At 57.0% G+C, this 12,663-nt stretch overlaps 1 protein-coding gene across 3 annotated transcripts; it reads left to right on the top strand.

Annotated features, from left to right (window-relative positions):
* Window positions 1-26: 26 nt before the first annotated feature.
* On the top strand, window positions 27-10,564 carry RNF166 (ring finger protein 166). Of its 3 annotated transcripts, none has more exons than XM_016129499.2 (6): window positions 27-267; window positions 5,716-5,872; window positions 7,417-7,529; window positions 8,050-8,164; window positions 8,302-8,409; window positions 9,459-10,564. In XM_016129499.2, exons 1-6 carry the CDS (start codon window positions 113-115, stop codon window positions 9,522-9,524), a joined length of 714 nt encoding a protein of 237 aa, XP_015984985.1. In that variant the 5' UTR covers window positions 27-112; the 3' UTR covers window positions 9,525-10,564. The 3 variants fall into 3 exon arrangements, with proteins under 3 accessions (XP_015984985.1, XP_015984986.1, XP_015984987.1); XM_016129500.2 differs by having other exon boundaries at window positions 44-267; window positions 8,065-8,164; XM_016129501.2 differs by lacking the exon at window positions 5,716-5,872 and having other exon boundaries at window positions 132-267.
* Window positions 10,565-12,663: the final 2,099 nt, after the last annotated feature.

Raw genomic sequence — 12,663 nt, 5'->3', positions numbered from 1 at the left:
GGCGCTCCCTAAGACGTCAACGCGGCGCCGTCGCGGCCGTGACGCGCGGGCCGGGCCGGGCCGGGCCGGCCGGGACAGCGGTGGAGGCGGCGGCGGCGGGCCTGGCCCTGGGATGGCGATGTTCCGCAGCCTGGTGGCCTCGGCTCAGCAGCGGCAGCCGCCGGGCGGGCCCGCGGGCGGTGACAGCGGCCTGGAGGCGCAGTACAGCTGCCCCATCTGCCTAGAGGTCTACCACCGGCCTGTGGCCATCGGCAGCTGCGGCCACACGTGAGTGCTCCGGCCTCCAGGCGGCCGCGGGGCCCGGCTCTGCCACGGGGAGGGGTCCGCGCCCTGCCGTGAGGGGCCCGAGGCCTACGGCAGCTCAGCTCAGCGCAGCCTGGGAGCACCGCGCGCGGAGGACTCGGGGGCGGGGGAGGGGAGGGGCTCCCTGTGCAGCGCTGGCCCTGCTTTCGGGGCGCATTCTGCCTCAGCCCAGCCTCCTGATCGCCAGCCCCAGGCACTCGACCCGACCACTCTCTTGGCACATGGGGGTGACCTGCAGCACTGCCCGATCTCGGGGTCCCGGGTCTCCACAGGACTGCTTATGTCCTCAGCAAGCCTCCTCGGGCAGCAGGTGCGACCTCTGCGCCAGTCGCCTTCGATTTGGTCCTGTGAAGACTGAGTGGGCGGTTGTAAATAAATGTCTTGTGGCTCTTGCTGTCAACTCTTTTGGACCCGCTGTCTGCTTGTCTAGACTGTTGAGAAGTTCCTTAAAGTTAGGAGAGGGGCTTGCCTGAGGTCTGGTGCTGTTTGTTTCCATGAAGAACTTGGGCTACATCCATCACCGAGCAGTCAAGCAGGCTGGTCCTCGGGGGACCAGTCGCCAAGCACCTTGCTAGAGTTTCTAATTGCACCAGGGCCCTCAGTGGGCTCCTGCAGGGTGTTTCAAGAACAGAAACCTGAGGATGTGGCTCTCCTCCCAGCTGACAGCTGCACTCAAATCTTCTTGCAGCTGCTAGCCTTGTTGGGAGAAAGCTGAGATCAGGGTATCTCTGCTCTCTGACTCGCCCGAGGGACTGAAAACAGCTCTTGAGTAAAATCAGCAAGATGGGGAGAGGGGGCTGGAGGGCTGGGCTGTCAGAAGAACTGCTGAGGAGGTGGGGCTTTCCCTCAAAAAAGTTGGGCTGAAGTATACTCTGGCTGGTAGGTCTAGAATATTTGCAAAGATAGCTGACTTGGAAGGCTGTTGATACAAAAGGGGAGCTGGAACTAATGGGTGGGCAAAGGACTGCTCATCACCCAGGGAGGTGGCAGGGACAGTGTCAGGATCCAGGAAGTCTTCACTTTCCTTTCCCACCTCCCATCTGCCATGTCAAGCAGCACAAGATAGCACTGCATACTGGTCTTGAAGGATACTGCACCTTACTTTTTCATGCTGCTTGTGACATTTTGACAGGGGCAGGCTCGGAACAGGACTTGTTTTAAGATGTGTTCTGCATCTTTCAGTCCATCGTTGAGAGAACTGTAAGGCTTATTCTGGTCCTAATATTTAGAAAGACTTTCCTAGGCTTCGGGTGTCGCCCCCTTGGCACTAACACTCACCCAGCCATGGGCCACAGTATTTCTAGTCTCCATGTCTGTACAAATACATATTTCCTCTTTCTTTTTTTTCCAAATAAGTCTTTTCTTAAAATGTGGTTTTCAGAATACAGAACTACATAGAATTGTTGTGAAACATCGCCTATAAATGCCCCTCCTCCTCCCATGCTTTTCATGGCAGAACCTGACCCATCTCCTACATCTAAGACTAGTCCTGCATGAACTTCTTCTACAGCTGCTGCCTTAAAAATACTTTCTCCCTGGCTTTCCCTACTGGCTTGTTCTCCTGGTTTTTCTGTCTCTGCCTCTTACTTTCCCTAAGTCTCTTGCCTGGTGTTGTGTAGACGTGTGCAGATGAACACAGTTTTAAAGGCTCCTCCTTTCCTTTTAAAACCCTTGCTGGTGGTCTGGGAATTTCCCTCCATAGCTATCTGAATGTAAGCAGTTTCCTTCCACAAAATAGATTTTCTGGTAGTGAGAGCAGCCCTGTCTGGAGCAGGTAACCCTGCTCCAGCACGTAGACAGAAGAAGGAGTCATAGGGCTTTTGAGCAGGACACCCCTCAGTGGAACTTGCAGAAGAGCTCTCAGGAACTCCCCAGAGGCCCCAGCGGAAGCTGATTTTCTGTCACACTTGAGGGACATACTGGGTAGTGAGCCATAGCCAGAACCAAAAGCTGCACAGCTGTTTCTAACCCTCTGATGGACCATCCCCCAAGGGCCTGTGTTCGTTTGGGGCAGGGTTCAGCCCAGGCTACCTCCAGCCTTTATAACTCTTCTTTTGTCCCTTTTGTCAGTGCTGTCACATTTGTCATTGTATCTAAGTATCCCCACATGCAGGTTGTTCATGAACAGAGGTCATAGAAAAATTTAAAAGCTCATGTTTAATGGGAACCATAGGAAATGATAATAATAGATGTTTTCTGAGTACTCCCTGCATGCCACAGCTCAGTGAGGCAGATACTGTCATTATTCCTTTCGTACAAGGAAAACAACACACAGAGAGACTGAGTAAAGTTCCCAAATGTCACAGCAAAGCCAGGGTTTGAGCTCGGCTAGTCAGGCCAAGCCAGCCTCTTAGCCACTCTCCCCTACCACCTTCGGCAGCCCCCGCCCCCTTCAGCAGCGTCCCCTCACCACCACTTGTATTCTTGGAATAGCCAGCGCAGACCCTGAGGACTGCTGAGCCTTTACACTCCTTTGCCCAGCTGCACCCAGGCCAATGAGCTGGCTTCTCTAGGCAGGATCCCAGAGGACCCAGGAGTTTCTGTCACTCTGGAGAGCACAAACCTTGGACAAGCACATGGAGGCTTGGGTCCACAGGCAGCTCACCTGGATCTGTGTGTGGGTGAGCCAAGTCAGGTAGGCCAGGATGTGAGTGAGTGAGTGAGTGACCACCGGAAAAGGCTTTGGAAGTTAGTCTCTGTGCTCAGGACAGCTCCAGGTGCTTGGGGCCTGGCCTGCTTGCCTTCCTTGGTCTCTGAAACATTGGCCTACCCTAATATACGTATGCGTGCACAAGAAGCCAGGGTGGGAGTGAGACACCTTGGTGGTGCCACTACAGCCTGGGGTCCATGCAGTAGCTGTCAGGCTACTCCAGCTGTGCCCATGGGCTTGGGATGGATGAGCAGACCCCTCAGCTGCCTCCAGCTGAGAAGCTGCCCTACACCAGCCCCTCGGGCAGATGCTGGCAGGAACCTCCTGTGAGAGAAGCAGGTACTGTTAGTCTACTGTGGCTCTCAGCACACCACAGTGATGATGCCGGAAATTAGGCCATGAACTTGGCCACCTTGTGGACACCCGGTTCTGCCTCCAGCTGCTCAGGGACCATGACACGAAGACAGGCAGTGCAGCAGGGCTGGCGGGTAAGTCTGGGGGTCAGGCAGGGGGCTGTGCAGGGCTGTGCATGCCTTCCCAAGATTCCCAAAGCTTCTCTGCCTCCTGTTAGAGGATAGCAGGGCGCCCTCCATCCCAATGTCCTGTGCGTCTCTCGTCAGAGACCTGCTCCTCTTGAGGCCTGCACTGGATCCTGCCTTCTGCTGATGATGTAGTGATGGCTTGTCCCGACGTGTGGTCCTGTGTCCTTCTGCATGTGTTTTTATAGTTTTATCGAGATACAATTTCCTCATTTAAAATGTACCGTTCAGTGGTTCATAGTATATCCGCAGCACTGAGCAACCATCACCACAACCAATATTACATTCTCATCACCCCAAAAAGTCAAACCCTACATCCCCACCTCCCACAACCACTAACCTGCTTTCTGTGGATTTGCCTGTTCCGGACAGTTTGCATAAATAGAATCACACACTATTTGGTCCTTTGTGACAAGTTTCTTTCACTAAGCATGACGTTTTCAAGGTTCCTCCAACTGGTCACATCTGTCAGCACACACTGTCTCTCATGGCCGAGTCGTAGTCCATCACAGGGATAAGCCGAGATCTGTGTGTCCGCCACCCATCAATGGACATGGGGTTCTTTCCTCTTGGCTCTTGTAACTGGTGCTGCGTGAACACTTGTGCATGGATTTCCTGCAGCCTCTCCATTGTGACCACCTAGCCAGCACTTTCCTCCAGAGACTGAGTGGAGTAAGCAGCTTCCCCTGGCGATTAGGCTAAGCAGATCCTGGGACAGGTGAGAGGGACAGCTTTGGAATCCTCACCGGAGCAACACGGGTGGGTGTGCGGTGTCTTCTTTGCATGTCTGCTGTGATACCTGGCAAGCTCTCGGCAGGTGCAGGACATAACAAGCGGGCTGACCTCTTCTTCTTCAAGACGAGTTGTCAGAAGACTGCACTCTGATGGCCTCAGGTGTCAGGCTTAGCCAAGCCTTCTCTTGTGTGCCAAGGTTAATTCATTAATTCGAGTGGTGACCAGCCAGGTGGTAGCAGCACTGGAAGCCAGTATGTAGGAGGAGGGCCTGGGGTTGAGCAGTAGGAGGAACTCTGGAGGTGAAAGTCTGATGGCAAAGGGAATTCTGACCCTTTAACTTAGGCGAGTCCTCTGTACACTCAGGAATATTCTCAATCCCTGTGTCCCATACGGCTTCTGCCCCACCATGGCCCAGCCTGCTTCATGCACACAGGTGGGAGTAGAGGAGGTCGTACCTTGGTTTCTTGTAGATTTGTTGCAGTCTGCATGATTACTATCTTTCTCATGCACCTGAGCCCAGCTGCCGTGACGGGCTTAGCATGTGGTCTTCTGGGCTGTGGAGGCTCCATGTTAGTGTCTCCAGTTCCAGGTTCCACGCCGCAGCTATGTGGTCCCTACAGCACTTCCTATGAAGCTGGACCAAGGTGGTCCTGTGATCAAGCGCCTTCTCCTCTCTCCCCTGCTGACCAACTTTGTCCCTGAATGAGTGGCACACTCTTCTGGAACATGGGGGTGGTTGTAAATTCCAGCTGAGGGGCACAGGGAAGGAGGGCTCACTGCACATGCAGCACACACAGGATGTGGCATCTTCAGGGACAAGTGCCTAGAACTCAGGGTTGCAGGGAGCCTCTGGTGCCCAAGTATGTGCCCAGAGCTGGGAGCGTCATTGCTGGGCAGTCAGGAGCCCTAGCACAGCCCCTCCTGTCACTGGGCGTCTACCCACTAAAGCCTAGCAGGTGCCCTTCCTGCCTGGGGATGGGGCTCTGTCCCAAGGCTGGTGTTGCTCACCTGCCAGCTTTCGGCCTGATCCATCCAATGGGTCCTGGGCCCCTGGGGCCCTGCAGTTTCCTCTCTTGCCATTGTCAGTGATTTTACTCCCCAGAGCTTAGTGGGTGAATAGTCTCCAGGGTCCCCTGTGCTGTCTCCGTGTCCTCTGAGCCCCCTGAGGTTTTGTTATCACTGGGTGGTGGTGAGACTGTAAAGCTGAGCCCCAGCCTCCTACTGTAGCCAGAACTCTTGCTGGGACCAGGGCCTTGGGGCCAGCACAGGTCCTATAGAGGCACATCTGTAGCTCTGCCTGGCTCTGAGATATGGCCGAGCATCCCAAGAGCCCACAGCTGGGAGGGAACCCTTTAGCCAGATGGTGCCCGTCTAGCCAGTGGGACTTGGGCTCAGAAGTGAGTGTTTCCAGAAATACACAGTTGGCAGCAGAGAGTTGCTGCCCCATGTGTGCTGGAGCCCATGCCCCCTGCCCCCTGCCCCCTGCAGGTTCTGCGGGGAGTGCCTCCAGCCATGCCTGCAGGTGCCATCCCCTCTGTGCCCGCTGTGCCGCCTGCCCTTTGACCCCAAGAAGGTGGACAAGGCCACCCATGTGGAGAAGCAGCTCTCCTCCTACAAGGCACCCTGCCGGGGCTGCAACAAGAAGGTACCCCACCCTGAGGTGCTTCCTGGGCCGGGAGGGGGCTTTGATCTGGTACTTGGGGCCCTGGTTCTGCCCTCCAGCAGTGGAACTGGGCTCTTCCCTTTCCTGCTGAGGACCTGAAGGCTCTGCTCGGCCCCTCCCCCACAAGGCTGAGCCCTGCTTCCCCTTGGCCATGCTGTGTGTCACATGTCGCAACCCCCCACCCCACTGCCTGGCTCAGGCTCTGGGTCACTTGTGTGCATTGCAGCTGATTCAGGGACAGTGGGGCTGAGCCAAAACCCACCCAGACGCAGCCTCGACACTCCAGTGATCCACCCCCTGCAGCTGGACATAGGGAAGAGGAGGGCAGCTGGGGGCCACAGGCAGAATGGAATGCATCAGCAGCCTCTGTCACCCACCCCGGCCTGCCTTTACCATCCTGGCCCCGGAGCCAGCCCCACCACCCTAAATCCACTGCTGCCCCAAGGCTGGGAGGTCCTGCCTCCCGGTGTACTGGACCCAGAACTGTTTTGAAATTTACATTTCAAGACTTTGCCATCTCTCTGGTTAACAAGTTCTACCAACTTATCACAATGGAAAGCAATTCCTGGTTGCTTTACCCTAAAGGTCAAAGCTCTGAACTTCCGAGGCTGCTCCAAGGACCTCCTGCTGCTGGGGCTTCCTTCAAGCTCAGTGAGCCCCTCTCCCAGGCTTCTCCCCTCGAGTCCTCCTATAGTTTCGTATATGAAGCAGCCTTGCTCTTTGCTGTGTGTCCACCAGCCCTGGGCAGAGCCAGTATTGGGAAGCCATTCTCCCGTTACCCTGGACACTCAGGGACTGTACCCTGTGCTCATGGAGGCAGTTGGCCCCCACTTACCCTCCCTTGCTGCTTCCTCAGTTCTGTGAACTAGCCTCCTGTTTGTGACATGTTTATCTCCAGCCTCTTGGCATTCGTGACATGGCAGGAAGATGGTGTCCACTCCCCAGGGAGGGTTGACCAAGATTCCCCACCTGCCTGAGGGAGTCGGCGCTCCCCTCCCCGCTTGCCTTTCTCTGAGCTGGGTCCCCCCTGGGCCAGAGCTCATGACTCAGGTGGCCAAGGAGAAGGTTGTGCTGTGTTTGGCTTGGTTTCTTTTGATAAGGAGTTTTGTCAGACGTTCAACTGTCTAAAAGGATTTTGTCTGTTGATTCCTGTTATGAGGTATATTTTCCTTAAATGAATGTGCTTCCCGTTCCCTCTGAGTTTGTACCTGCCCTTCTGTACCTCCCCAGGGACCCCAGCTGGGGCATGCTCCCATCCAGGGGCTGGTGGCTGACACCGGCCCCCTGTGCAACCACAGCAGCGCTACCCTGGGATCTCAAGTCTATCTCCATCCATTGGTGTTTCTTCTCCAGCAGGGACACTGGGCCCCGGAGAGAGGCGCCCAGAACCTGCTTACGCATGCTGCTGGGCCATGAATGGCAAGAGCAGGACCGGCCCTGCTTGCTGGCGGTCCTCTGATCCTCTGGAGCCTGATGTTTGCCCCGACTCCCCCACCGCCTGACCCCCGCCCTGCCTCTCCTTCTAGGTGACACTGGCCAAGATGAGAGTGCACATTTCCTCCTGTATGAAGGTCCAGGAGCAGATGGCCAACTGTCCCAAGTTTGTCCCTGTGGTGCCTACGTCCCAGCCCATTCCCAGGTAAGCTGCCCTGCCAGGGGTCCTGAGAGTTCCTGTCCATTGTGGGGGCAGCTTCTGGTCTGCATCACTAGGTGGGGGCAGCACTGCTCTGCCCTGAGAAGCTGGGAGAGGCTCTGCATCCTGCAGGAATAGAACCCAAAGAGGTCCCATGCCAGGCCCATGCGTCACCTCCCAGCAGGGAAGTGCAGTCCCCAGAAAGGCTGGGGCTGGACAGATGCCTCCTCAGGGCACATGGTCCATCTTCCCCCTGCTTGCCCTGCCATGTCAGAGAAGGAGAGGGACCAGGACTTTACGAGGCGCAAGTAGCTCCAGAGCAGTTACAGGGGGATGTGCAAGGGGGTGGGGCAGAAGACCTCACCTTGGCCAAGGTCCTCAAGACCCTAGCTGAGTCTCCTTCCTGCTGGCCACCCAGGGTTCATGGAAGGGAGGGCAGAACATGCTTGTGTTGGGGTAGGCAGGGCCGGGCTGCAGGAAGGTGGGCAGTACCTGGCCCAGCCACTGCTCACCCCTCCCTCCCCAGTGCTGTCCCCAACAGGTCCACCTTCACCTGCCCTTACTGCGGCGCCCGAAACCTGGACCAGCAGGAGCTGGTGAAGCACTGCGTGGACAACCACCGCAGTGACCCCAACCGCGTGGTGAGCATCTGCAGCCAGCCCACCCGGGTGCCCAAGCCTCACTGTCCACCCAAAGTGCCTTCCTGGGACCCTGGGGTGGGGGCCCACTGCCCACTGCCCACTCTGGCTCAGCTTCACCCCAGCGCCCCCTGTTCCAGGTGTGCCCCATCTGCTCGGCGATGCCCTGGGGTGACCCCAGCTACAAGAGCGCCAACTTCTTGCAGCACCTGCTCCACCGGCACAAGTTCTCCTACGACACCTTTGTGGTACGTCTCCTGTCCCCGCTTCCCCCGCCCCGCCCTGTCCCCTGCCCCAACTTCCTGCCCTTAACCAGCCTCAGGCCTGCAGCTCAAAGAGCACTGGACACACAAAGGCCTCTGGGTTTCTGTGGGAGTCGCTTGTGGTTTGGGTGCTGATGGCAGTCAGACCTACGTGGCTGCTACAGGGCCTCAGCATCTGTGCAGAGCAGTCCGTGAGGACCCCTTGGTTCTGCAGGGTCCCTTACCGGAGAGCTCTCTACACATGGGGGGAGCATCTCTGGGAGAGGCAGCCACAGGTATGGTGGCTGTCACAGAGGCACCGTCTCCCTGCCAGGACAAAGTTCCATGGTGGGCGATGGGCTGCCCTCAGGTGCTTTTTGGAGAAAAACCAGAGGGACTTCACCACCTTAAACCTCTACTCTCCCTCTCCCACATGTGTGGGTCGGAATTGTGCCTGCCCCAGGCCGACAGACCCTCTTCAGGCCCTTCCTCCTGCTTGGCCCCTCCTCACCCAGCCCTGTCTTCCTGTCCCCACCAGCCTCCAGGCACCTGGGTGGGTGGTGGGGGGGTAGGGGTGTCAGGTAGTGGGGGATAATCACTTGTGTTCCTATCTGACCCCCAGGTCCCAGTGGCTAGAGGCATGGCGCTCTCCAGCTTTCTTGCTCACCTCCAAACCCGTGTTCTTAGAGCTGAAAGGCTCTGAGTTCTACCCCTCCCACAGGCCAGCTGGACAGGGTGTCTGCTGGGTGGCTGCAAAGGCCCCATGCTGTCCTCAGGGAAGCAGAGAACTTGGGAGAAGCCAGACAGCGATCCCACATGTGGGCAGCCCTTTAACCTTCCACGGAGCTGTTTCCACAGACACGGATGACCTCATGACTGTGCAGGGCCTCAGTCTGGGCCTGGGTCATGCTGAGGGGAGGTGGGGGATTAGAAGTGGTAGTACTGTTCTGTTTGGAGTGAGCTGACAGAGGAAGTGGCCCTGAGAGACCACTGACACAGCTGGGCTTGTCTGGACCCTCTTGTCCCCCAGCCCATCTCCACTTCCTGTCTTCCAGGACTATAGCATCGATGAGGAAGCCGCCTTCCAGGCCGCCCTGGCCCTGTCTCTCTCTGAGAACTGAAGGCACAGCCCAGCCACCAGGACCAAGCCTTTCTGCCTCGAGGGACAGGACCGTGCTGGCTCTCTGTGGTCCGGCGCCTGCATTGGAATGCGCCTTTTGGGCCAGGTGAGGCCTCCATCATTGCAGGAGGCGAGGCAGTCCCCAAGATTGCCAGGGCCCGGGAGACTGCTGTCCCCTCACCATCAGAGGACAGTTATCTGTGCTCCTGGCCAAGCATGGCTGGTTTCTTCGGTGCTTCGGGCCGAGCAGGCGGCCCTCGCAGGGCTGGCCTGTTGAGACTGAGAGCAGTCAGCAGTCTGTCTCTCTCAAAGCCATGATGTCCTCCCCGTATGGAGGGGGAGCCCCAGCGACACACCTGGCCGGCCACCAGCGTCGGCGACACTTCCCCCCGCGCACCTGGTACTGGCTTTGTGATACCTAGAAATTCTGGCATTTTTCTATATTATCCAGTGTGATAACCTTTTCACATTTTATAGAGCAAAGACAAAGCAGTTACTCTTCATATTGCAATACCTGTGTTTGACTAGGAACAATAGTATTTTTATGGAACATTTACAAAATTATATTTTTTAAAAAAATCAATCAAAAATAAACAGTTGTGAGATCAAGCTGGGGAGGCAAGGAGAGATCAGGCAAATGTAGGAGCCAAGATGAACTGTGGGCTTTCGGTTGTGAGCACAGGACGAAGGTGGCCATGCCCCAGGCCATCCTCAGTGTTTTCCAGGGTTCCTGTGGTTGGTTGTCGTTTCCCTTGGATAATGGCCAGGAAGAAATCCCAACACCCTGGCCACTTGCAGTGACTGCCGGGCTGTTCTGAGGCCTCCTCCTGCTTGGGGTCTTGGCCTCAGCCCTGCTGTTACCTTTCCAAGGCAGGGCCACCCCCAGCAGTTGGCAGAGTTGGGGGTAGGGGCTGGGAGGGGGGGGCCTTTGCAATGTTGGGCTTGGCTAGAAAACACGTGTCAGTACTCTCGTTTGGTTCATGGCATAAATTATTGCTGTCTTTCAAAAAAATTTAAATAAAATGTTTCAAAGCATCTATAGCAGCCTGGACCAGTGGGTTTCATTCTGTAAATATTAAAAGCGGATGGCTGGTGTCGAGTCACTGCAACTTCCCTTTGCATGAGGCCTGCAGATGTGCATCTGTCCCCAAGCAGCTCCAGCTCAGAGTGAAGCTGGCTTCAGGGTCACCCACGAAGAGGACACAGCAGCCGGGAGGAGTGCCATGGGGCAGCTGTCCTGCCCAGGCCCTCTCCCCTTTTGGCCTCTGCTACCAGCAGTCGCCAGGAGGACCAGATCCTTCTGCTCCTCCCATGAGCACAGTGCCTCCACAGTACACGGAAGGCTCCTCAACCTGTGCCCCTTACTCCCGGCCTGTGCCTGCCTCTCCCAGAACAAGTTCTTGACCTGCATCTGGTCCCCTGTGATAAACCCAGGCGCAAGTTTGCTGGGTGTTGGTGGCTTTCACCTCCTTCCTGGTCCTGAGATGGGGTCTGCCGAGGCCAGTAGGCTGGGTACCTCTCCGGACTCCCTGGCTGGGGCTGGTCTGAATGGGGTCTGTTCTGGTGCCCAGAGGCAGCCATGGTGGCCTTTGGAGTGGTCTTCTGGACGTGCTTGGGGTGAAGCCCCACAGTTCTGCAGTCCCCATGTGGTGGCCACTCTCTATGTCGCTGGTTCTTGGCACTCTGCAGCCTTCCCCACAGCCTTCCTCGTGCCCCTGCATGTGTTCTCAGCCCCTGAGCCTCACACAGCCACTGGAGGGTCACGAAGAGCCATTTAGACATTGGTGCCCAGCCGCCATCACTGTCACAGACCCTACTGCTCCCCAAGTCACTATGAGCTTTTCAAGCTGACAAGAATTACCTGCTGGCCGGTGTCCTGATGGCTGGTCATCAGGGCCGAGTCCTGCACCTGTCTCGCTCTCCTCTGTCACCAGGCTCCTTTACCAGGTGGGGCTGTGTTCTAGACCATTCCTCTATGAAGGAGGTGGGTCTCCTGAGCTGAAAGCTGTGGCAGGGCCAGGCAAGCAGAAGTCTCCACAAGCAATCACTCGAGGGGAGAATATGACTTGGGCTGAAGTTACCCCTTTAGAAGCAGTTGGCCTCGGACACCTTTGTTAGGAGCCACTGACCCCCCTCTCCTCTGACTGTCTGACCCCACAAACTGTGGATGCTGGGCTCCAGGGAGCAGCAGAGGCACCTGACAGCCTGTCCTTTTCATCACCTTCCAGAAGGAGGCCTGTGATGCAGCACAGACAGGGGAGCTGTCTGAGTGTAGACACAGCTTCGTCCAGGGCTGACAGGAAAGAAAGGGTGGTACAGCAGCTGAGGTCCCCTCCTAGAGGAAGCTGAAAGGCTGGGACCCTGGGACCTTGGCCCTAACGAAGCCCTCTTCCCCCAACCTGCTGACTGGCCCACTAGGCGCACAGACTCAAGGCCATACTCACTGAGGGGACCTGGAGCCAGCTAAGGCAGTACTGGGACCAACTGGGCTCTGGTTGCTGGTGTGGATGCTTCCCCTCCCTCCTGCTGCCCCATCTCCTCTCCACCCTCCAACCCAGCACCTTCTTCCCCTCATGGGCCTCCCCTGCACCCACGTCCGAAGTACTGACCTCCTCCGGGAGAGGCTGAGTCTCCCCTTGGCCAAGACCCTTGTCTCTTCTAGAACAGCCTGCACATCCTGTCTGGACATGCAGCGGCTATGGTTTGGGGCTGTCCACAGGGGCCCAGGTCTTGTCCCCAATTAGGCCTCAAGCCCTAGAGCGGCGCTGGTGTTGGTGTGTGTGTTCACCCACTGGCCATCAGCCAGGGCTGTCCACACCTAGACAGCCTGCCACCCACCCACCTTCTGGGGGATAGTACAGTGCTGTTCCCATAGGCCCGGGCTGCTTAGTCGTCATGGCCCACAGTGCCCAGGAGTCCTGGAGGCAGCCTCGAGGGGTCTCGGCAGGTCCTGGGCTCACCATCTGCCTGTCTGGGAGATGATGGCTGGGTGATGGGGCCAGGGAGCCACACAGGGCACACAGGGTTCCTGGGGCCTATGGGACATCTGGGGAACATGGGACACGTGGTACCCAATGGGACATGTAGGGCACATGGAACACATGGGCCATACTACTGCTCCAGAATGGTGTCCAGGACAG

This window comes from Rousettus aegyptiacus, unplaced genomic scaffold (genome assembly GCF_014176215.1).
Source record: "Rousettus aegyptiacus isolate mRouAeg1 unplaced genomic scaffold, mRouAeg1.p scaffold_m13_p_14, whole genome shotgun sequence".
Lineage (NCBI taxonomy): Eukaryota > Metazoa > Chordata > Mammalia > Chiroptera > Pteropodidae > Rousettus > Rousettus aegyptiacus.
Note: the sequence above shows the minus strand (reverse complement) of the source record. Positions and strands in the feature narration are given on the sequence as shown.